Source organism: Pseudopodoces humilis, chromosome 7 (assembly GCF_049639895.1).
Source record: "Pseudopodoces humilis isolate 2021_Gansu_Grassland_sample_001 chromosome 7, ASM4963989v1, whole genome shotgun sequence".
In the NCBI taxonomy this organism is placed as follows: domain Eukaryota; kingdom Metazoa; phylum Chordata; class Aves; order Passeriformes; family Paridae; genus Pseudopodoces; species Pseudopodoces humilis.
The window spans coordinates 29658181-29680033 of NC_142206.1; the positions used below are offsets into that span (position 1 = coordinate 29658181).

A 21853-nucleotide genomic window follows, 5' to 3' on the forward strand; every position below is an offset into this window, starting at 1 on the left:
AAAGTCACAGCATTGCTATTTTGAGTGTCCTGGACTGTCTTATCAAATAAAGAGGTAAAGCGGCCTTACAACTAAACATTGCATTCAGAGTTGTAAGACATACTTGCACCAGCTACAGTTGCCCATATTTTCTTTTTAAACCACAGCTAGCTGTGTTCTGTTGTCACATTTCTCCATTTTCTTACCAAGAGCTCACATCAGCTGCCTTGTGGTAAAAGTCAACACCATCCTGGGCTGCATTAGCCAGAGTGTCCCTGGAGGGCCAAGGGAGGTGATCCTGCCCCTCTACACAGCACTGCTGAGGCCACATCTGGAGTGTTACGTCCACTAAAGGGACATGGACTTACTGAAGCAAATCCAGCACATCACCACAAAGATGACTGTGAGAGCGGGGCACCCTCATGTAAGGAGAGGCCAAGAGAGCTGGGATTGTTCAGCCTGGAGAAGGCTGAATGTGTATCAATACCTGAATGGAAGGGAATAAGAGGAGGGTGCCAGACTCTTCTAAGTAGCATCCACTGACAACTGAAACCCATGACACTTCATGTGAACACAAGGAAATACTTTTTCTTTCTACTGTAAGGATGGTCAGACACTAGGTTGTCCAGAGAGGTTGTGGAGCCTTCATCTGGAGATATACTAAAAAAGGTGGCTGGATATGGTCCTGGGCAACCTTGGGGAACTAGACCAGATGATCTCAAAGGATCGCTTCCAACCTGAAAGATTCTGTTTATTATATGGATATTTAATGCATAGGTTATCTCCCTCCTAGAGAGGGCAACAAATTTGAATGATGCCTGAATCTAACATACAATATCATAAATGCAATTTAGATATTTACTCCAAGTTAAAACAGGAAATCCAGACATGATGCTGTCAGACAAGGGGGAAAAAGAGGGAAACCAAACTGTAGTTTTATTTTAAGCCTTGGGACAGTGAAGACTTAACAAGGTATGCTACAGTGACAAAACAGATAATTTCTATCTTGGTCATTATACTGTAAAGTATCCATAAAGTGAGTATATCTGACACCGATAAAGCAGGAAAGAAGTGTGCTGTTTATTCACGGAAAAACTGCTTTCTACCATACAGGCCTGGATCTTCTCTAGACGCTTTTCCCCAGCCAAGGTTTCCCCCTGGTGTCAGCGCTTAACAATATTGCGGTGTTATCCAAAGCGGTGTAATTCTGTGCTCCGAAGAGAAGATGGTAATAAGGGGCTGGCCTCAGCACACTTCTGTTGGCAGAACTGAGCTGCCGAGCGCAACGCTTCAGATGAATTCTCTGGACGTGTGACTTTACTCCTCCAATTTAAGAACTGTTACCCATCTTTTTTGCCATGTCTCACTCAAAAAGTCACAGGCGGTTCAGAGCGACCAGGCTGCCCAGGGAAGCTGTGGATGCCGCACCCTGGCAGTGTTCGAGGCCAGGTTGGACGGCTCTCTGAGCCCCCCGGTCTGGCGGGAGGTGTCCCTGTGACGCTCCCTCAGGCCGCCGCCATTGCTCCCCGCGCCTACAAGTCCCGTCGTGCCGTGCGGCGCGCTGGGGGCGGGGCTGCGCGGGCGGTTGCGCGCAGGCGCGGCGGTCGCGCGGCGGTCGGTCGGTGGAGCAGCCGGCAGCCATTGTCGCCGCGGCCGCAGAGCGGTTCCCTCACGGCCCGCAGGACTCGCCGCTCCGCGACGGTGCGTGACCGCCCCTTCACCGCGGGGGGACCGAGACGGGCGCGGGGAGCCACCGGTGGGGTTTTGGCGGCGGTACCCTTCGGCGAGGTGGGAATGGGCCGATGCCGGGGAGCCGCGGGCGGAGGCCGCGCTGGCGCCGCGCGGCGCCGCAGGCCCGGGCGCTCGGCGCGGCCGCGGCCGGGGGGAGGAGGGGAGGGGCCGCGATCCATCGCTGCCCCGAGCGGGGAGGGTTGATGCCGGCAGGATGGCCGGGAGGAGCCGTCGCGGATTGGAGGCGAGCGCAAAGCTTCGGGGAGCCGAAGGGGCCGGCGCCGCTGCGTGGGCCGGCGCCGCGATGGCGGCGGGCCCGTGAAGAGGGCCCGGCTGCCTTGGGCAGGCCGCAGGCCTGGCGCAGCCCCGGATTCTCTCGGCTTCTCGAAAGAAGGGAGGAGCAGATGGCCGCTTGCTGCGGGTCCGTGCTTCCGGAGGGCTTTTTCGCATCTACTGAGTCGTCAGCGGTCGAATTCGATTTCATTGTGTTAGGAGCAACGTGTGAAGCTCCGCGCCTCGTCGTTGTCAATACAGATCTTGCATCCATTGTGCTCCCTTATTATGAGTAAATAGTGCGCGGATGGGTTGTTCGTACGTCTTTTGCAGTGTATTTGGCAGTTTAGTGGTGGTTAGTTCCACCGACCGTGTTAATTTCCTTTTGTGATTCTTCTCCCCACTTTATTTTCCTAGAACTAAAAATATCGAGCAGCAGTTACGCAGTCATTTTAAGCTTTCAAATCTCTGTTGTTCCCAAAATGAGCGCTGTTGCCAAAGTGGCTGTTTTTTGCCGTGTTTTAAAGCGTACAGTTACGTAAGGCTGTCCTTCCTCTACAAGGGCCTGCCTTTCCCTTAATACCCACTGCTGGCCTGGTCGGTGTTTGTGTGGTAAGGGTGCGCCAGGGAAACCGTGTGTTGGAAGACTGGGCACTCTGCGAGGGAGCTAAACCAGCCCCCTGAACTGGATTTCCGTGTGGGCATCAAAATGCACGTGTGAGCACAAAGGAGAGAATGGCTACAAAGGGCAGCGTAGGCTCTTCCGAGGTTCGGGGATGGCTGAGGCCAATCCAAGTAAGTGCTGTCGCAGTTTAACCTCTCGGCCTATAAAAAGGCCGGTACCCAGACTTCCAAAACTGGCACTTCTCTGATGGCATGGTAAGTCTGAGTAAAGAAGGTATTCAGTAGAAACCTAATGGGTGTAAGTTAACAGAGAAGTTAAATAACATTAATCCAAAATACTGTATCCAAGCTGACTGGAATTATTTTCACAGCTAACGTGACACGTCTGTTTATTCTGTCTGCTTTAGAGCCCAATATTGTAGTGCAAGATCACATCTTATTTCCGTTCCTTTGGGCTCGAATTTTTTGGTTTTTTTATTATGACAGCAAGCTCATTGAGTGAGCCAGATAATTAATATTTTTCAGTTACAAGATCTTAAAAATTTTTAGACTACATAAATTGAAAAAGTGACACCTTAAGGTAAAAGATGGAGTTTACACAGAATATCTCAAATTATATATCCTGGGTCAGTGGATAGCTTTAAAAATTTGAATGCCCCAAATAACCTTTTTTATTTTTGCATTGTTGAAATTTCATAATCCAAAATTATTCTTCAAAACCAGATAGACTGTTAAAATAAGTTATATTTATGGTTAGTGGAAATTGAAATAATTTTATGACTAAAATTGATCTTTTGTGTGATAATAAAATTTTATTGCAGAGGTTTTTCTAGGTGAAAGCAAAAGTTCTAAGAATGTTTTATGTTGTTGTTATTTTAATGGTTAGCATATGAATTGTGTTTTTTTGGTTTTTTTTTCCAGCAGCTGCTAACCCAGTAAAATCTTTGAAGTTACAGATTTGGGATTTTAAGTTTTACGATTTAAAAGTACAAAACTGGAAGTTCTTTGTAGGTTCTGCTAGAAGTCAGCAATATAAGATTTTATCACTTTTCTGGCTGTAGAGAATCATGCTTTTAATGTGTCTACTTGGACCCACTAAAATCAAATCCTACTTAATCAAGATTTCTGAGATGTAAAAGTCATCTTAATCACCCTATTTTAAGTTTGTTAATCTGATAAACGGTGCTGTTTTCTTTTTTAGCATCAACCTTAAGATGAGTGGCTGCCGTGTCTTTGTTGGACACTTGAGCTCACGTGCTCGTGAACGGGATGTAGAGAAATTCTTCAAAGGATATGGTCGCATACGAGAAATCCATCTAAAAAATGGATTTGGGTTTGTGGTAAGTAACAGATTTGTTTTGCTTGGTTTTGCTTGCAGGTACTAACCTTGCTAGGATGACGTCAAGGGAAGGAAGATGTTTAAGATAATAGGAGCTGCAGTGGGAAATGGAAAATAATAATACACATTTCAGAATGCTTTTCATAATTTTGGATTACAGTTGAGGCTAGGTTTTGCTCAAAATCTTGGTTATATTCCAGCTACATTAAACACATTGTTTGATCATAGTCTTCCATGGATTTTAAATGTACCCCTCATTTCTGAAGACTGTATAAATACCCTGTTACAGCAGTACAAAATATTGCACTCTTGACCAGCAAGAAAATTTTATACAGAATCACTTAAGCTCCTCTCACACACACCTTGTAGTCTCCTTGATCATATGTCTTAAATAATGGCCTGACATAAAAGCAGAGTAGTTGGCTAAGACAACAGGTATAATAGATACTGGCAGATGGATTCAAGCAGCACAGCTTTGAAATCTTGTGCAGCAAAAGTTCAACACATTCATAGGGCATATATGTCTGGCAGACTATTAAATGAAATAGTTCATTGTATCTCTGTTACCTACCACTGCTTTCTTGAGCTCTGTGTTCCTAAATGTTCAAATTTTGCAGCTTTACAGGTTCACAGATTGAGTCGGGATCAGCCTGTGTTTTAACTATGATCTCAGGAGAACTGAGAATTAGCTGTTGTACAGCGCTCAGTTCAGACTTGAAAGGCTGATACTGCCTTCACACCATGGCAGGGCTTACATGTCACTCTTTCTGCCAGGATCAATCCCTTGAGTGAAGTTATTGGGAAAGAACAAAAGGAGAGGCTTTGCCTATTTTAGTTTCATGTGAATATTGCTCCTTAACTCCTACACGTGGTGGCTCCTGGTTCCCCTGCATTATGAGCTGCTTCTTGTTGACTACCAGTAGATAAATACCCATCTCTAAACAGTCTAAAATCTAGACACTAGCCTGAGTTCATTTGGAGTGCTCTTTCCAATTGCTGCTATTTCTGAGTCGCCTTTCCTTGAGTGTTCCTCTTCTCTTCCTGGGCAGGGCTGTTGACTCATTCAGGAACAACTTCTGTTCAACTCTTGTAAGCAAGTCAGTCAATCCTCCCTCCTCTCTAGTTCCTAGGTGGAACCATTTTATTTTCAAAGATCACTAAGCGTGAATAATTGTCTCATAAATTTATCTAAAAAATTTAATTGTTCTCAGGATAATTTTTTTTTCTTTGCAGCTGAACAGCTTTAGCTCCCATACTTGTCATCCCATCATTGTGCACTCATATCAGAAATCACTTCCATTGTTTGTGTAACTGTGCTCTAGATCTTGGAAGACTCCGACTGCCTTCCCTTGGAGCTGCCTTTTCTTCCTGCTGACCAAACACAGCTTTCTTAATGTTTCTTTGTTATCAAACCTTGTGATGAGTTTTGGTGGCCCTCTGCTAGTCTCAGTCCAAGTTTTCAATGTCTTTTATGAGCTGAAGGGACCAAAGCTAGACACAGTGTTCCAAGTGTAGCCTAATGAACACCAAGTAGGGTGGAATAATAGCACCCCTTGGTCTGCTGATAGTGCTCCTACCGATGTAGCCCAGGATGCGATTTGTGTTCATTGCGGCAAGGCCACGCTGCTGACTCATGCTTAGCTGACTCTCCACGAGGATTTCCATGTCCTTTTCAGCAGAGCTACACTCCAGCCACTCAGCCCCTGGCACATTCTGCTGGTTAGGAATGTCTTATGCCACATGCAGCACTTTGTTTTATCTTTCGTTAAGACTTGTGGTTCTTGTTTGCTTAATCTTTCAGCCTGTCAGGGTCTTTATGTGGCATGGTTTTTCATTCTGGTATATCTTATTCTCCTCCCACTTTGGTGTCAGACACAAAATTGGTGAGGCTGCTCTTCACCCTGTCATCCATATAATTTATAGACACATAGAGTGGCATAATCCTTCATGGCACTTCACTGGCCGTGTGCTGTTTCTGTTATTTAAGACCTGTATTTATAAAACATATTACAAAACCAAATTAATATTGTTGTAGTGTTAAAAGTGTGTTTTGTTGTGCTTGATTGAAATAATTGCTTAATCTTCAAAACTAATTATATTTACTTCAATTTTCTAGATTTCAGGGCATAGTGTTTTCAAACTTCAGACCATAAAGCTAGATAGACTTGCAGATGTTCTGTTTGTTAGAAAGTAGCTGACGTAATTGCACTAGTAGTTGCCAACTATTGATGCTTTTAAATTCTGGACCTAAATTAAGTGTGTTAAGATAATCTTTGCATCATCATGAAAGGATATGTGATGTTTCGCTTGCAGTGAAACAAATTTCAGTGTAGAAGGGGAAGATTGCTTAAGTGAGTATTGCTTCTAAAAAGCAGTTTATAGTTATGCAAACACTTTCTTCAGCTTGAGAAGCTTCTTCTCCGTTGTTAATTCCTTGCAAGCTGCAATTTTTTCTCTCCATCTGCAGTGTTGCTGCCAGCATCCCTACCCAGCTGCTTGTTCTCTCTGCTTTATTTCTTTCCTTTGTCCCCTTGCCTGTCATGGTGTTGCTGCAGTTGTCCAGCCACACATAATGAACCTACCTGGGAAGCTGATCTGGTTGAAAAATAACACTTTTTCACCCCACCTCCTGCACAAAGTGTGCTGTTTTTCATCTGGGTAGGTTTCTTGACCTAGTTTCCTGCCGAGCTGCACAAGCAGCTTTGCCAAGAACCAGTGGGCTGGATAGTGGGCAGAGGCTACTTGGGCTGACTAAAGCAGCATTTCTGCCAAAAGCAAAGTGACAGATTCCATCGCAACTGTAAATGGAATTATGCTTGTTATAGCTGATCTGGACCCGCAGGTGGCCAGTGCTGAAGAAGGGCTTATGTTTCATACTCTTCTTACACTGGCACCTTTTTGTCCAGCTAGTGAACTGAATTCACTCAGAAAAAAATTAGGAGGGCTTTTTGTTCTGGTTTACTCTTTCTTTGCTGGTTCAGTAAGAATTTAAGGAGAGTTTTGGGAGCACACTGTATTTGATCAGCTCATGCTGTTATATTCCATGGATGTGGAGCTGTTCATCGTAAATATTTAATGTGAACAAATATTCCAGTATGTGGAGCTGTGTTTTAAATTGTATGCCTTGAAGTAATTTCCCCCACCTCTCCCCAAAAGTATTTTAGATGTTTCTGTGGCAAACCAGGTAATTTAATTAATTTATTTAATATAGGTGTTGCTAATAGTTATACTGAAACAATTTGGGAGGCAAAAGGAGAAAAAGTGGGATGAAGGGAGAAGAAATTACCATGAATAGGATCATCTTGGCTTTTCAGTCATAAATGTACTCGGAATTAGCTTCCTTATTCTTGCCAAAGTTCTTGGTGATACTTGCTGTAGAAACATAAAATTCATAAAGAAAGCATGTTTATTAGTGTTTGCATATACTGTGAGGGAAAATATGTTTTTATTCGTATCTTCTTTTTAGGAATTTGAAGACCACAGGGATGCTGATGATGCAATTTATGAACTAAATGGTAAAGAGCTGTGTGATGAAAGGTAAGTGTGATACCATAATTTCCCTTAAGAATAGAAAAAGTGCTTTGCATCAAAATGCAGTGCATTATCTTATGCTCTGACAGCATTTCCTGTGGTGGGATATACCTTCCATAACCTTAAAGGCATTCATTGGGATCCAGTCTTGTTTAAGGCAGAGATTAGTTTGGGACTGGAGGAGGAGGGGTTTGAAGCAGAGCTGACCATTTTCTCAACTTGCACTTAGTTCTCTTTCAAAGGTAACTCAGGGTCTTGTCATTAGGAATATTAGTAAGAGTGAATTGAACTTAGTTAGTATTTATCTGTCTCTTGACCAGAAAATAAGCTGATGATAGCCTGTTATCATTTGAATTGTTGCCCTTCAATTTGCAGCAATGTGGACTGTAGTCATTGTATGTTGCAGTAATTTCTATTGTGATTATGGAAGCTGTATTTTGGGTCATTGGGTTGATTTTATTATTATAGCAATAAGAGTTATTTTAGTATTCTTTTCTCTCTGTGATTACTCCTGCGCTTGGGTTGAGGAAATTCAAGTGTTTCAGTCTGAATTACAGACTTGTGACAATTTTCATGAAAATCCAATGGCAGCAAATGAGAAAAAACACTGGTCTGACTCTTTAAGAAATGCCAGTGGTTGTGTTATAAATCATTGCTTGCAAGGGCGAGATAATTCTTGTTTGTGCACATTTGCTTCCCATTGTGAGAGATTTAAGTCAATGTCAAATACTTTAAGTTTGTTGTTTTAATTTTTTATGTGCTTGTTTTGTTTTGTTCCTGACATAAGGGTCACAATTGAACATGCTCGAGCCCGAAGAGGAAGGGGAAGATTCTCACAACGGTTCAGTTACTACCAGTCGCAGAGTGGATCTAGGTAGGTGGTCTGGGCTCTGTCCTTTTCCTCTTCCAGTAATGAAAGAACTGGAGTTTTCTTTTTATGATTTAGGGATCCAGCTCTGTTTCCTTGTATAGTGTCACAAAAGAAGTTTTATTGTTCTCAAACCTTGCAGGTTCATTGCTGTTATTTGCCTTCTCAGGCTGAGGGGAGTGGGGATTCTAAAACAGTTTGAGTGTCTTGGAGAGGTTTACAAACCTATTATGAAATGTGCCTTTGCCATGCTGTAGGGCACTACACTGGTCTTGCTTCCTACTGGCATGTAAGTGACGTGAAGGAGTATTGCTGCAGTTGGATTGGCTGATTTTAACACTAAATCAAGAAAAATGGAGAATCGCTTGCTTTATTGTGGCTTTTGTCACCAAACTGAGATTACATGATAAGTAGAATTATTGTAGAGCAATAATTCAAGGTATTTACTGTCTAACCAAGTTTTCATGTTTCCAGTTGTATGGTTATCAAAATGCTTATTTCAGCACAGCCTAGGAAAGGAGCAGTGCTAGGGCACAAGATGAACACTTCTGCACGTGTTAGTAAATACCAGTTCAACTAAGTTTGCTGACCAAGCAGGAGAGTCTCTCCAGCAATGGAATGTGAAAACCAGGACACAGCTCATACCTAGAATACCTCTAGAGGACACGCAGTATTTGCAAAGTTGTTCACATTCAGTGATTAGAGACACTGGTGAACCTTGTGCCAGCTTGCAGTCAAAGTTCTGCAGATCTGCGTATATTCTGCCAGACAGCTACACGTTATGTCTTTGTACTTTATATCTACTTGCGTGAAGGAAAATGTGTGGAATTTACTCCGTAGAAACATTGATAGCTGTGGCCTATGAAGAGTAGAGTTTGGAAGAAAGACCAAGATACAAGGGACATAAACCTTCACTTTTGTTACAGAGGCAGAATTGCTGCCAGTTACCAGCTAATGTCTGGAACATCTAATTAGCATATGCAAGCATTCTAATTAGGTTTTTTTCACTTTAGTGGAAGTAACCTCGATGTGATACAATTGGTCCAAGGTCCAGGCTAAAAGTGGACTTTCAAAGTAGCAAGTTTGCTTGATTGAAGGTCATGGGCATCTGACATAGTCATGTTCATGATGTCAGACTGCCAGTGCTAGGCAGGAAGAGACTGGTTTGCAATAATGGAAAAATGAGACTAATCCTGCTAGTTTTGTGACTCTGGGTCCTCTTGTTTAAATACTTGAAAGATCTGGATGTTCTGAAAAAAATTGGGTCAGTTTTCTAGTGGACTCTTAAATATACTCTTGAAAGAAGAAGCAAGTCTGCAGTCCAGCAATAAGGAAATTACTTAAATCTTTCAGCAAACTGTAGAAAATGTCAGATTTCTTAAGTTTTAAATTCCTTATGCTGGAGAACTTTTTTCCTTTTCTTTCCTTTGAATTCCTCTAGCCGGTATGGGCCTCCTGTTCGTACTGAACACAGGATCATTGTTGAAAACCTTTCATCCCGTATCAGCTGGCAGGTGAGTTAGCATCTTCTCTTTCTTACACCTTATTTTACTATTCCGTAAGTAGACTGCTTTCAGCCTAATTTCTTAATAAAGCCATCATAAATATTTAATGTGAACAAAAAATAAGAAAAGCTTCAAGGATTGCTAAAAATTAGCATTCAAGCACTTACAGAAGTCTTTTGTTTCAAAGCTGTGCAGATAGTTCTGTAACTAGATATTGTAGTTGGGCACTGATTTATTCTTCTGTTTGCCAACTGATAAAACTTTTCGAAGATTCTAGATTGTTTCTAAAATATTGAAACGTTGCATTCATTCAACAATGTCATTCTTTTGTATTGTTATACGTGGAAGTGCATGCCTTTGTTTTGATTGAAATTTATAGTCTGTTCTTATGTTTTGCAAAGTATTTTTGTGACCCAGTTAATTATTAAGAATTCTGATAATGCATCATTAATAGAGGGAATTTTAAGAGAGCTAGTGTGTTGAGTATTCTTATTGTAGATACTTTTTTCAAAAACCCAAACTTTCAGTACTTGTCATTGGAAGTTTTCTTACCACCTTTCTTTTTTGTTGTTGTTTTTTCACCTCTTGCTAATTTTTTGCTAATACTTAGCTGGCTTTTAACAAAATAGCCATATAATCAATTCTTTTAGTTGTGTTCTGCGTAGTATACAGTGTATAGAAAGTTCACTTTTTAAGGACATAGCAACAGATACTATTTACAAAAGGTGAGTGAATAGTGGAGTTTAGTCTTGTTCGTTAACCGTTATATTCTTCAAATAAAGAGACTTATCAATGTCCTGGAAGATGCAGTAGAACATGTTCAATGTTCAAAGCCTCAGCTACTTCCCCACAAGGAGGCTTCTTGGCTTGCCTGGAGCTCTGCTGTTGTGTTTCATAAGAGTTGGGTGCAATCCATGCAGATAAACGGTTGAACTCAGTTTGTTTATCTTCTGCATGACAGGTTCAAAGGGTTTGTAACAGTACAGTTTTGTTGATTGTTGAATAACTAAAAAAAACCAGCTGAGTTGATGTGATGATCAAGTGGATTTAATCTAAATATCTTCTGGGTATGCTACACAGTTACATATATGAAGAGATTGTCACTTGGAAACGACAGTAGGGACCAGAGAAGTAAGCTGTAATGGAGTGTTAAGGAAAATACATCGTTTAATGCTGTTTAGTGTTAAATGCATAACTTGAAAAAAAAATTAACATTTTTGTAAGTTTCTTTTACTTGTGAATATTTATAATGGCTTTATGTGTACTTATATTTAATCTGAAGCCCACCCAATTCAGATTTCATACTGGTGAATCTTCTAGTATTCTAATTAAATGTTTTAATGTCTCTTAAGTATATGATAAGTTAGCATAAGAGACTTTTCGATACCTGCCTAAGTAGACATCATTTGAAGGTAACAACCATATGCAAGCTGCATTTCCTTTTGAAGTTGTACTGCTTTGGTACTGACTGTAATGTTTTAACTTCTAACTGTGCTACTTAAAACACATTAAAATGGCTAATCTATTAACAGTAGTGCCATTATTCTTCGCTTCTAATCCCTACTAGGAAGCACACTCATGGAACCTGCTTTTAAACTTATGCACAGAATTTAATCTTTGGTGTGACCAGATTACCATACATTGAGAACATCTATCTCCCTTAAAAGAGTTTGTGTTGGGATATTTAAACATAGAAAAAGCCAGAAAAATTTGTATTCGGATCAGTTTCCTCAGATTGTTGACTATATTGTTAATAGATAATCCCATCTCTAAGTAGTAGGCAAACCGTTAGAATTCTCCTTTTTTTTTTTAGCAAACATATATTTCTGCATGTTCAGAGCTTTCCAACCACCTTTACCAGTTTTTCATTGTCAAATTTTCAAGCAGTTGAGAAAAGTAGGTCTGTGTTACATTAAGATGTATTGTTTAATACATGTTCTTCCTTTTTATGGTTGTCCTGCACCTTGTTTCTCTTTGCTGCTAAAGACAGCAGGGTTTTCTTGTGCTATTTAAGGTGACCCAGAACAGTAAACTTAGGGTAAAATTTGATTGTTCCACTGGTTAGGTAATACCAGGTAACTTTAAAATATTCCCCTAATAACGGAATATCGAGCTTTTATAACACATGCACACTTCCTCTCTTTTAAGCAATAATGTTGGCATCTTAATCATGTTGACATTGCGATTACAAACGATATTTCATGTTAATGTTTCTTAGGATTTAGCATATAGTATGGCAAAACTGTAGGAGACTCAATCCTAAAGCCTAAAGTTACTGATTTGGGCAATAATTATGTAGATTAACATTTTCTAACTTCCTTTTGTCTTACCAGTCCTGGTCTGGTTAAATTCTCATTGACTTGATCAGAGCCAAAATTTTGTCCATCATCTCTAAATTGACGTAATTTAAAGTATTGTTTTTAATGGTACTAATGTGGACCAATTTTCATTTGCTATTAGGGTTTCTTTATATTAAGACCTGTGAAACAAGGAAAATATCTGCTACTTTGCATATGCCAGTCTTTAACATAAAACTACTGAATTAAAATACTAGATGAAACTAAGCTTTTTTATATTCTGTGGCAAATGTTCTAAAGTTTTTTCTTGGCTTTTTGTTTTGTAGTCTTTTGTTCCTTAAGTGTATTTCTAACCAAGTGCATTTTGAACCTCTTCTAACAACCTTGATTTGGTTAACCTTCATTTTTCTTGTGTGGAGGAAAAAGAACCAAAGATTTGGGGGTTTTCTAGTGGCTGAAATTCTAGGGTTTGGCCTGTTCTGAATTTTCCTTTTGGTTCCTATGACACTCCTGTTTTTTGGCAGTCTAGATCTTGGTTTGCCTGGGTTTGATCTCGATTGGCTAGCACAGATCATCCTCGGGTTCTTTAGCCACTTCTGGAGACTGGAGACTATGTCCAGTGCTTTCAGGGCCTCTGGTACCTCCGTGAAGCATATTGCTATGAGCCATCACTGCCTTTCTCATGTAAGAGAGTTCCTCTTGGCCAGCTAGGTATTGGACAAGCAACTCTTTGCTTAAGGTACCTTCTTATATCACCTGCCACTTGTGGTGTGATGCGGTAAGTAGTCTGGGATTATAAAATACCAGATACTGTTGGGTAAAAGTGCTGCCTTAACTTAGACAAATGTTTAGCTTTTTAGTGACCTTTTGCACTATTTGTTTGTGCTTTCTCCTATTGCTAAGCAAGTAATTTTACTTGTCCATGTTTATCCTCTGTTAAGTTTTAGACAAGGATGTCTTATTGATGTGACACTGTAGCGTGACAGAGACTCAGATGAAGCTTGAGAAAAAAAATTCCTTTGTAAAATTTTTTATTACATTGTAATTACACCTTTTTGCTTTTAATTTTGCTTTGAAGCTGGGGGAGGTGAGCATAAAGGTTGAATTTGTCTACATTTATTGGAATGTCATTTAACCCGGGGCATTAGTTATGAAAATCTGCATTTAATACTACTGCACTTCTCATCTTCAATAGTTCTGATTTCAGGAGACATATTGGTATTTTATGTATTGCATTGTGTTTTCATAACAGCTGGTTTTGGGATGTAGGATTATCTTGAGAGCAGTGTTTTATTCACTGTAGCTGTAAAATGACTGATCCCTTCTATATGCAGCTGCTATTACATAAGCTGTTTCAGAAACTTTTTTCTAAATTATACGTATATTTTTATATACAGAAATTAAAAAGCATTAAGCAGTTTTAGCAGAGAAAGTTTTAGGGGAGTATTCTTCTACCTGACTGATTGGTGTCCTGTTCAAACTGAAATACTAACTTTTGCTGTAGGACTTGAAAGATGTCATGAGAAAGGCAGGGGAAGTCACCTATGTGGATGCACACAGAAACAACAGGAATGAAGGGTAAGTTCATTTTGTGTTTTTGTGTGATATGATAGCTGAAACTATTAAGGGTGTGATTTTTCTTGTAATACAGAAGAAATGAAATATAAATCTGTGGTGTGGCTTAGTTGTTGAAATTTCTCCAGTTAAAGAGAACTGGAGAAACTAAAACAATTCAAAGCACAAACTGTCCATAAATAGGAGTTCAGTATTGAACTCAGTCTCTATTCTCTATCATGACAACAATGTGTAAAAGCAGAAAAGGAAGGGAGAATTCCTTTCATATGTTAAGTCCTGCTGTCTTACTTTTATGTAATCATTTATGATCTGAGTCCTGAGGCTAAAACACCTGTCTGTGGCTGCTTTACACTGGTTCAGCGGTCAAAGTCATGAGAAATGAACATAACCAACTTTCGTGGGGAATACCTACCTGCCCACTCCCTTCCCAGTTCTGCAGACTACGAAGGTCCTGCACAACAAAGCAGGAGAGAAGAAAGCATGAATAAAGTGTGCTGGCAAAACGGCTCTAGGGCTGCTGTAAACCAATGCAACTTACACCAGTTTTGAGTTCCAATTAAAAAAAAACCCAAAGACTGGATTTTTCTATTCATTGTTAAAATTCTTAAATAGGGCAGAAGAGTGTACAAACTTACTTTGTTTCATGGACAGCTTTAGAATGCGGTTTAGTGGAGGACTGAAAGATGTTTCCTCAGCTGATGTACGTTTGTGTAGATTCCTGCATTTTCTCCATCTCCTTGCAGATGGCAGTTCTGGTATTGTTTAAGAAGATGTGAGAGGTATGGATGGCTTGGACTGTTGGTGTCATATTTTCCTGTTAACCATGTTAGAAACTAGCTTTGAGAAGATAAAACAGAAAGCTGTGACTCAGTGGATTAAAAAGACTTGATTTCCTTACTTTTTTTGCTTCTCTGAAATGTTTCCTTTATTTCATCATGGTGTACACAGGGTTGTGGAGTTCGCATCTTACAGTGACATGAAGAGTGCACTGGAAAAACTGGATGGCACTGAGCTGAATGGACGCAGAATTAAACTGACTGAAGACCACAGAAGGCATAGGTATGTCACCTGACATGATAAAATTCCGCTGAGAGTAGGGATTTGGGTAGTACTGATGCCAAAGTTTGATTATCTAGTTTTTTGGCCCCAAGCTAAATGTCACTGCACAGAACAACTTTTTAGCAATGTAAACAGATTAAGATAAGAAATAACTTGCTTAAACAGGGTAAATAGAACATCTTTGAATGAGAGTAAAGATTTTTTTAAAAGACAAAATGTGGTACTATAAAGAAAGAACTTTACAAAAACATGACTTTTGGTATGAAAAACGTTTAATTTAAAGGAAGGCTGTTTCACAGTCTTGCGAAATATTTCTCTAATAGTTGTGAAAGCCAACTTGTTCATGAGAATAAAAGAAAATCAGTTAGCTTGCTTCCATTATTCCTAAGCAGTTCTGCTGTTCATTAAAAAAAACATGTTGGCTGCAGCTCTTTCATTGTCTCTCTTAAAAATAAATCCGTTTCTTTCCATGAAAAAAGGGATGCATTACTAGTGAAGGTGTTAAAACTCTTAAGGTCTTAAACTGTGCTAATGATCCACACCTTTAGAGACTTTCTTAGCCTCTTGAAAGAAACTCTTAATAATTTGCATGGCATTTTTAGAGAGGATAAACACCACGGGTATAAAGTTTCATTTCTGTGTTTTTCTTGATAAATTAAATGCTATTTCAAGGCAGGGTGTATGCAGACAAAGAGTTCCTCTTTGCTAGAGACTCCCCTGCCTAAAAATCAGTTTCTCTCTTCCTGGCAGGAGCTGGGGAGAGACATCTTTTGTTAGGCAGTTTATATTTTACTATGCTAGCAGAGAATGGCAAGGCCAGCAGTTCCTGGCAGCCTTGACCTAAGAAGATACTGTCATGATGGAGCATAGCAAAAGTCTAGCAGCACTGTGAAATGACTGAATGCTGTGAATAGCACTTTCAGATGTTCAGATGCATGTGCTATGTATACAAAGTAGCAAAGAATTTTACATGATTGTTTTAAATTTGGTAAGAGATCAGACTACAGCTTCTAATTACGTTTCTCTAGAAGCAGATCCCGATCAAGGAGTTACTCAAGATCTCGCAGCAGGTCCAGGTCTACAGGATCTTCCAGGTCGGACAGCCGGTCCAGGTCAAGGTCCCGGTCCAGGTCCAGGTCCAGGTCTCGCTCTCGATCCCGATCTCGCTCTCGATCCCGCTCTCGTTCTCGCAGTCGTACTCCTAAAAAGAGTTACTCCCACAAAAGCCACCGCTCCAGCTTGATAGCTTCTTCCCCCTCTCCCTCTTCTTCTAAAAGAAAATCTCGTTCTAGGTCGAGCTCTGCTCATAGCCGTAGTTAACCTGCTCTGAGAGATGTATTAATTAATTTGATTCAAGTTTCTTGAAGACTTGAGACAAGTTATATATGAGAACTGGGAGGGGAAGAGTTAACATGATGAAAGGGTGACCTCCTCTTACATTGCCAAAGTGCCTGTCATCAAATAGGCCATCTCTGTGAGGAGGGGCTGGCTGTCAGCTTTCTTCTTTCAGTGAAGTCTGGAGTGGGAAGTCTTTTTTATTTTTTTCCCTGCTATTAGTGAACATTTCTATCATAGATATATTATGTACACATAATGCTGAGGTAATGGGATGAGACAATACGCTGCTTTCTCCCTCTCTTTCCCCTTCTTTCCCCTCCATCTCCAAGGCCTTTGACTTCCAAAATACTATGTTAGCTTTTGTCCTTGGTATTAAGTCTGAGAACAGGAAGTATAGATTTAATTCCTTTAAGGTTCTGTGGCTACTTTTCTGTGCGAGAATGAATGGACCAGATTAAATTAGTTTAGAGTTCCCCTTTTTCCCTGTTGCTTGGCTTAACAGGCTGTTTTAAGTTCCAGCTTTACATGACATTGACAATATGCTTAATTTGCAAAAGACTTTCAGGAATACACATTGGTTAGTTGAATATTGCTCACTTGGATAATGAATTAATACAATGTTAAGCAGTAATGAAAGCTGGAATTTTCTTTTAAAATGAGACATACCATCCAGATGTCAGGATTATTGGGAATCCATTATAATAATTTTACAGTAATTCACTAGTATGTGGTATTGTATGTATAGGCCTTATTTGACAGGTGACTTCATAAAACTGCACAGAAATGTCAATATGCATGTCCATGTTTTTGATGTTTATAAAAGTGACATAGCTTTCATACCCAAAAGTGTGATACTGAATAACATGTGTATGACTAGCAATAGTCTTGATGGAAAGGAAGGTTATTTTAGTAATGAGAGCAGCAAAAAAAATAATCCCAGGAAAAGTGTAGTCAAAATCTCTGTAATGCACATTTGTTTTGATTAATAGAAATTTCCACTGCAAATATTGTTGTTCTTAAAATTTGGAATTAGATTTTTTTTTTTAAACTTCTGTATTGTCAAAGAAGGGAAACATTTTTGGAAGAAATATGTAAATTAATCCCAAAGTCTTACATGTATTTAAATGTACCATTCCTAATAAAATCAAACCTTTTTCTGGCTTACTTCGCAGTTTTGTTATTGTTCACTTCACACAATCTTTCTGACATGATCACGAAGAAATTTATTTGTAGGTATACCTGTATAGAAGCAAGAAAATGTAAGCTAGAAACCAGCTATGATATGTAAGTGACCAGATGCTGATTAACTGGAGGATAGGATAGGATTTTATTGTCATGACTAGCAGTGGCTGTTTGAATGAATGGCAAAAGGATTCTTTCTGCAAGTCCTTGCCAACAGGTTTGTGTGATACCTTCTGCTCTTGACAGTTGAGCAGAGAAACCAACAACCAAATGGCCACAGGTGCTGGAATCTTCCTGTAGGCAAATTCACTTTTGAAATACTGTACTAGAGATTCTTATATTGCACATGCAACTTGTGTACATATAAGGCTTCAAGGCTGACACCCTTTATAAGCCAAGTTACTGGTGACCCTGCCCATGGCAGGCGTTTGGAACTAGATGAATTTTAGGGTCCCTTCCCACCCAAACTATTCTTTCATTCTTTGCATGTTTGGCATGATGTGATCTGAATATGCTAGCAGTTCTCTTACCACGGGGCATTTTCCTCGTACGGGAAGGAAGCCTTATCCTACAGCATGCAACTGCTTGCAGCACGGGGCACACCTGGAAGTTGAGCACTGCAATAAGTTGCATTTCAGCTGCTGGCTGCATCATTCCCCAAAACCACGAGTGTATTTCCTGTGATGTTTATGGCACATCTTTATTATTTGCATTTTTGTCAGTTTAACACATGGCTTTTCATCCAAGGATATCCCAGTGGTTTGTGAAGATAAACTTTATTATACTTGGCCACATCACATCTCTACTTTATTGATGAGAAAAGGAATGCGAGCGTTGTGCGTGCTCACCTGTGGTTGCCAAACCAAGGGGTGAGGAGTAGGAAGGAATATTCCCACCAGGAAGGCCAGATTCTTCACCACCGAGCAGGTTTGGCTCTGGCTCATTCCATCTATTGGCTGTCCTTGTGCCACTGCTCCTGGAGCCGAACGGGCTGAGAAGCGTGTGGGTTGTGTTGGGAGACAAAACGTTTCTCTTTCAAAGCCGCAGCGAAGGAGCAAGCGATGCCGAGTAGGAAGAAGTGCCCCAGGATCTGTACCCGCAGCGCTCTGCCCCTGTTCCAGCAAAGGGCCGAGGGCGGTGAGTGCCGCGTGTGGAATTTCTCCACTCTGCCAGCTCCTCCAGCCGCACCCTGATCTGAGAGCTAACTTTTGTACAGTTCCTAAGTGGAATTAGTCTTCTTACAGAGGTTTTGGAAGCATGTAATTTCCTGTCTGTTTCCTTCATTCCCACTCCATAGCCATTGTTTGCTGGCAGACTAAATACTTTGTGCATCCAGTACCTGAGGGCACGTTTACCATTTTACCAGCCCTGCAATCCCAGCCCAGCCCCCTCTACCTCCTCTCTGCAAACCTGCTGGAGCGTTGTTAGCCTTTCACCCCGGGTGATTTACTAGCACAATAACGCTGATTAGCCAACAGTTACACCTGGCAGAGGGTGTAATGCCACCTTAAAGGAGGGGATACAGCAGAAATGGAAGGGAGCCATTCAGGCCTTAGACTCGGCACCAAGAGTAAATGCAAGGCTTAACAGGCTGGAGTTAGGAACCAGGCCAAGTTATATGCTGTAGTGAAATACTAGCTAATGGCAACTCTGTCTGGGTAGTCTCAAGATGTTCAAAGGACATTCACTATTATTAATTTGCTGTGCCTAAGACCATGAGGGAGGGAAGAATATATGGAAAACCTTTTTTTTCACGATTAACAAAGGACTTATAATGAGACAGTTTCACTGGTAATGAATGACACTTTTGTGTGTAGTGTGATGGGTTTTTTTTCCTGTAACCAGGGATGAATGTGGTCTTCCCTGTTCTCTTCTTTTCCACTCTAGAAATCTCTTGTGCTGTGTGGATCTGGAAAGATCCAGATCCAGAGCAGATTTTTCGGTTCAGATCTATAATTTCTCTCTGTATGTGTGTATGTAGGTGTGATACATCACTGGGGACCCTGAGATCAGGTTCAGCAGGGTCCTACACAGGCGCTGGATTTGTTTTACCCAACAGACAGTTCTCTGATGTTCGAAGGCAACTGATTTCCCCTTGATCAGAGTCCCATGGATATTACTTTGTGGCTCATAGATGTAGGATGCTGCAGGATACTCTTTGAAAAGAAGTGAGCACCCACTGGTGTAGCTGAAGTTAAAATCTGAAAAGGCTCTCGGTCTAGAGCCTTGAAAACAGAGGTACCCTAAACTGTTGTTAAAACTTGAGCCAGATTTTAGTAGGGGACAGAGTAGCAGTGGTGCAGCATATGCTGGTACAGCAGTGACAAGAGGGAGAGGTTAGGGAAATTTATAGAGTAAAAGAAAGTAACTGGATGAAGTCTGCATTCACATCTACAACTGAAGGAATTAGTCCTCAAACTCTGTGAATGGGACTATAGATGTAGGCCCCACGGTGACTTCTGTTTGGGATTTTCCAAGTGCTTCAGGCTATCACAGGTCCAGGCCAGCAGCATTCCAGCTGCCAGACAGAGCTCTCTCTCCAGAGCAGACTGTGCTTAGGCCATGGGCAGTCTCTCCTGCTGGTACTGACGGTCAGACAATCAGTATCTGGCCTCTCTAGATAGCCTATCCCTTTCATGCCTCTGGCCAAAATAGAATTTACCAGAACTGGACTTAAACACCACATCTAGTGCTTCAGTATGAAGGTATTGGTTGCACTTGGCTTTGTCCCTCCTCTATGTTTTTTTTTCCAGTAAAGCTTTGGGTTACACTGGCTGTTTAACAAAAAGTATAGGCAAGCAGCACTGCTGTCTCTTACACAGACGGCCATTGCTGTCTTCCCTGCATCACTGCCAGTTCCTGTGATTGCCTTAACTGAAAAGTGATGTGCTCAAAAACCCCCAACTTTTCTTACATGTTTAAAAACTTCCCCTGTTCTTTATGTTCAAATTGTCACAGCCTGTTTGTAGCACTGTGCAAGAACCATTAGTGATCACGTGGACTGGTCTTCCAGGTCTTCCCAAAATGCTTGCTGCAGGATTTCTGTCCACACTTGCCCTCTGTTTGTTTCAGTTTATCTTTCCCCATTTCTGCCACTTGGATGGTCTAAAATCCACATCTGCTTATTGTACACATTGTCTTGAATTTCCTTTAGTCCAGTAGCTTGTCACTCTGATGTGTGAGCACCAAAACTATTGCACTGTGTTGTATTCCCAGTGACAATCGACGACACTCAGTTTATTTTGGGACCCCAAATCTCACCGCAAACACCTCAAAACCTGTGAGTGAATTCACTTAACTCTCCTAAGACCTCACAACCCCATGTTGTGCACTTTCCTACCCTCCTACAAAGCGTCTCTGCTACCTGAACAACAGCACCAGCAGTGCGTGGAAGAAGAGTGCCCTGAGAGCGGGTAATGCGTGCGTTTACAGTGAAGCTGTGGTGTGACGCAGCAGTCAGGGCTGCCTTGGGCTGGGCTCGAGGGCTGCCCACGCGTTTCTTCACCGTGACGGAGCTGTTGAGGTGCCAGCGAGGTTTGCCCGGCGCGGCGATCCCAGCGGGAAGCGCCATCCCTGCTTCCCGCGGGGCGGAGCACGGGAGCCGAGCGAGCCCCAGCCGCCCGGCCCGCCAGGTGGCGCTGTGGCACCGCCTCACGGAAACCGCTCTGGTAGGAGCGCGCAGAATCGCCTCAGAATCGCGCTGGTCAGCCGGAGCTTTGCCTTGCACGCACAGACACAGACACAGACATAGACACAGACACACACACACACACACAGACACACAGACACAGACACACACACACACACACAGACACACACACACACACAGACACACACACACGCAGACACACACACACACAGAGGCACTGTCCTCGCCCCCCATGCGGTTTTCAGCACGTTCACCTGCCGGGGAGCGGGAGGAAAAGGTGGAGGAGCGGCGCGGGGTGACTCAGTCGGCCATGGAGGTGAGCCGTGTGCAGGTCTCCTGAAGGACCTGTTTGTTGGAAGCCACGTCTGTGTGTGCAGATAATCTGGGTCCCAGCATTTTGACTCCCCGGCACTTCCTCGAGCCCTTGGAAGTCTCTTTGTCATGACGGCCACCCTGAGAATTGCTCTGAAGGGCTGTGGACCTGTTTCTCCAGCGCAGTGGTGGTCCCAGGGTCGCACCCCGATCCCCACAACATCATCTGAGCAACACAGACTGACAGCTTCACCAGGGGCCCGAGCTGCCCACTTCTGTCAGCTCTGGCAGGGGGAGCGAGGGAGGGAGAGAGGTTGAATTAAGATCCAGGTACTAAACTGCAGCCACCCAGGGAACCTACACAGGCTAACCTTGAGAGGAGAGTGATTACAAAGGCTTAGAAATAGCGAGAGCTAACAAATGCCTCTCTTCTGCAATAGACTGAGAAACAAAACTGAGGAAGCCGCCAACCCCACCCGCATCCTCTTCCTCCTCCCCCTGCACGTGTGCCCACAGGAGCTGCCCAGAACTGGAGCCATGGCCTGCTTCTAGACTGTGTTAGCCATACACTGAGTATTGCCACTCCTCCAA

The 21853-nt window shown here is 41.8% G+C and overlaps 1 protein-coding gene across 4 annotated transcripts; it reads left to right on the top strand.

The window, feature by feature from the left end:
• Positions 1-1556: 1556 nt before the first annotated feature.
• LOC102101156 (serine/arginine-rich splicing factor 5-like) lies at positions 1557-17283 on the top strand. Of its 4 annotated transcripts, none has more exons than XM_088057451.1 (9): positions 1598-1680; positions 2546-2862; positions 3809-3947; positions 7413-7483; positions 8265-8351; positions 9787-9859; positions 13652-13725; positions 14671-14781; positions 15810-17283. In XM_088057451.1, the coding sequence occupies exons 2-9, from the start codon at positions 2855-2857 to the stop codon at positions 16099-16101; spliced, it is 855 nt and encodes a 284-aa protein (XP_087913577.1). In that variant the 5' UTR covers positions 1598-1680; positions 2546-2854; the 3' UTR covers positions 16102-17283. The 4 variants fall into 4 exon arrangements, with proteins under 4 accessions (XP_005522617.1, XP_087913577.1, XP_014107480.1 ...); XM_014252005.2 differs by having other exon boundaries at positions 2546-2778; XM_005522560.2 differs by lacking the exon at positions 2546-2862 and having other exon boundaries at positions 1557-1680.
• The last annotated feature ends 4570 nt before the right edge of the window (positions 17284-21853 follow it).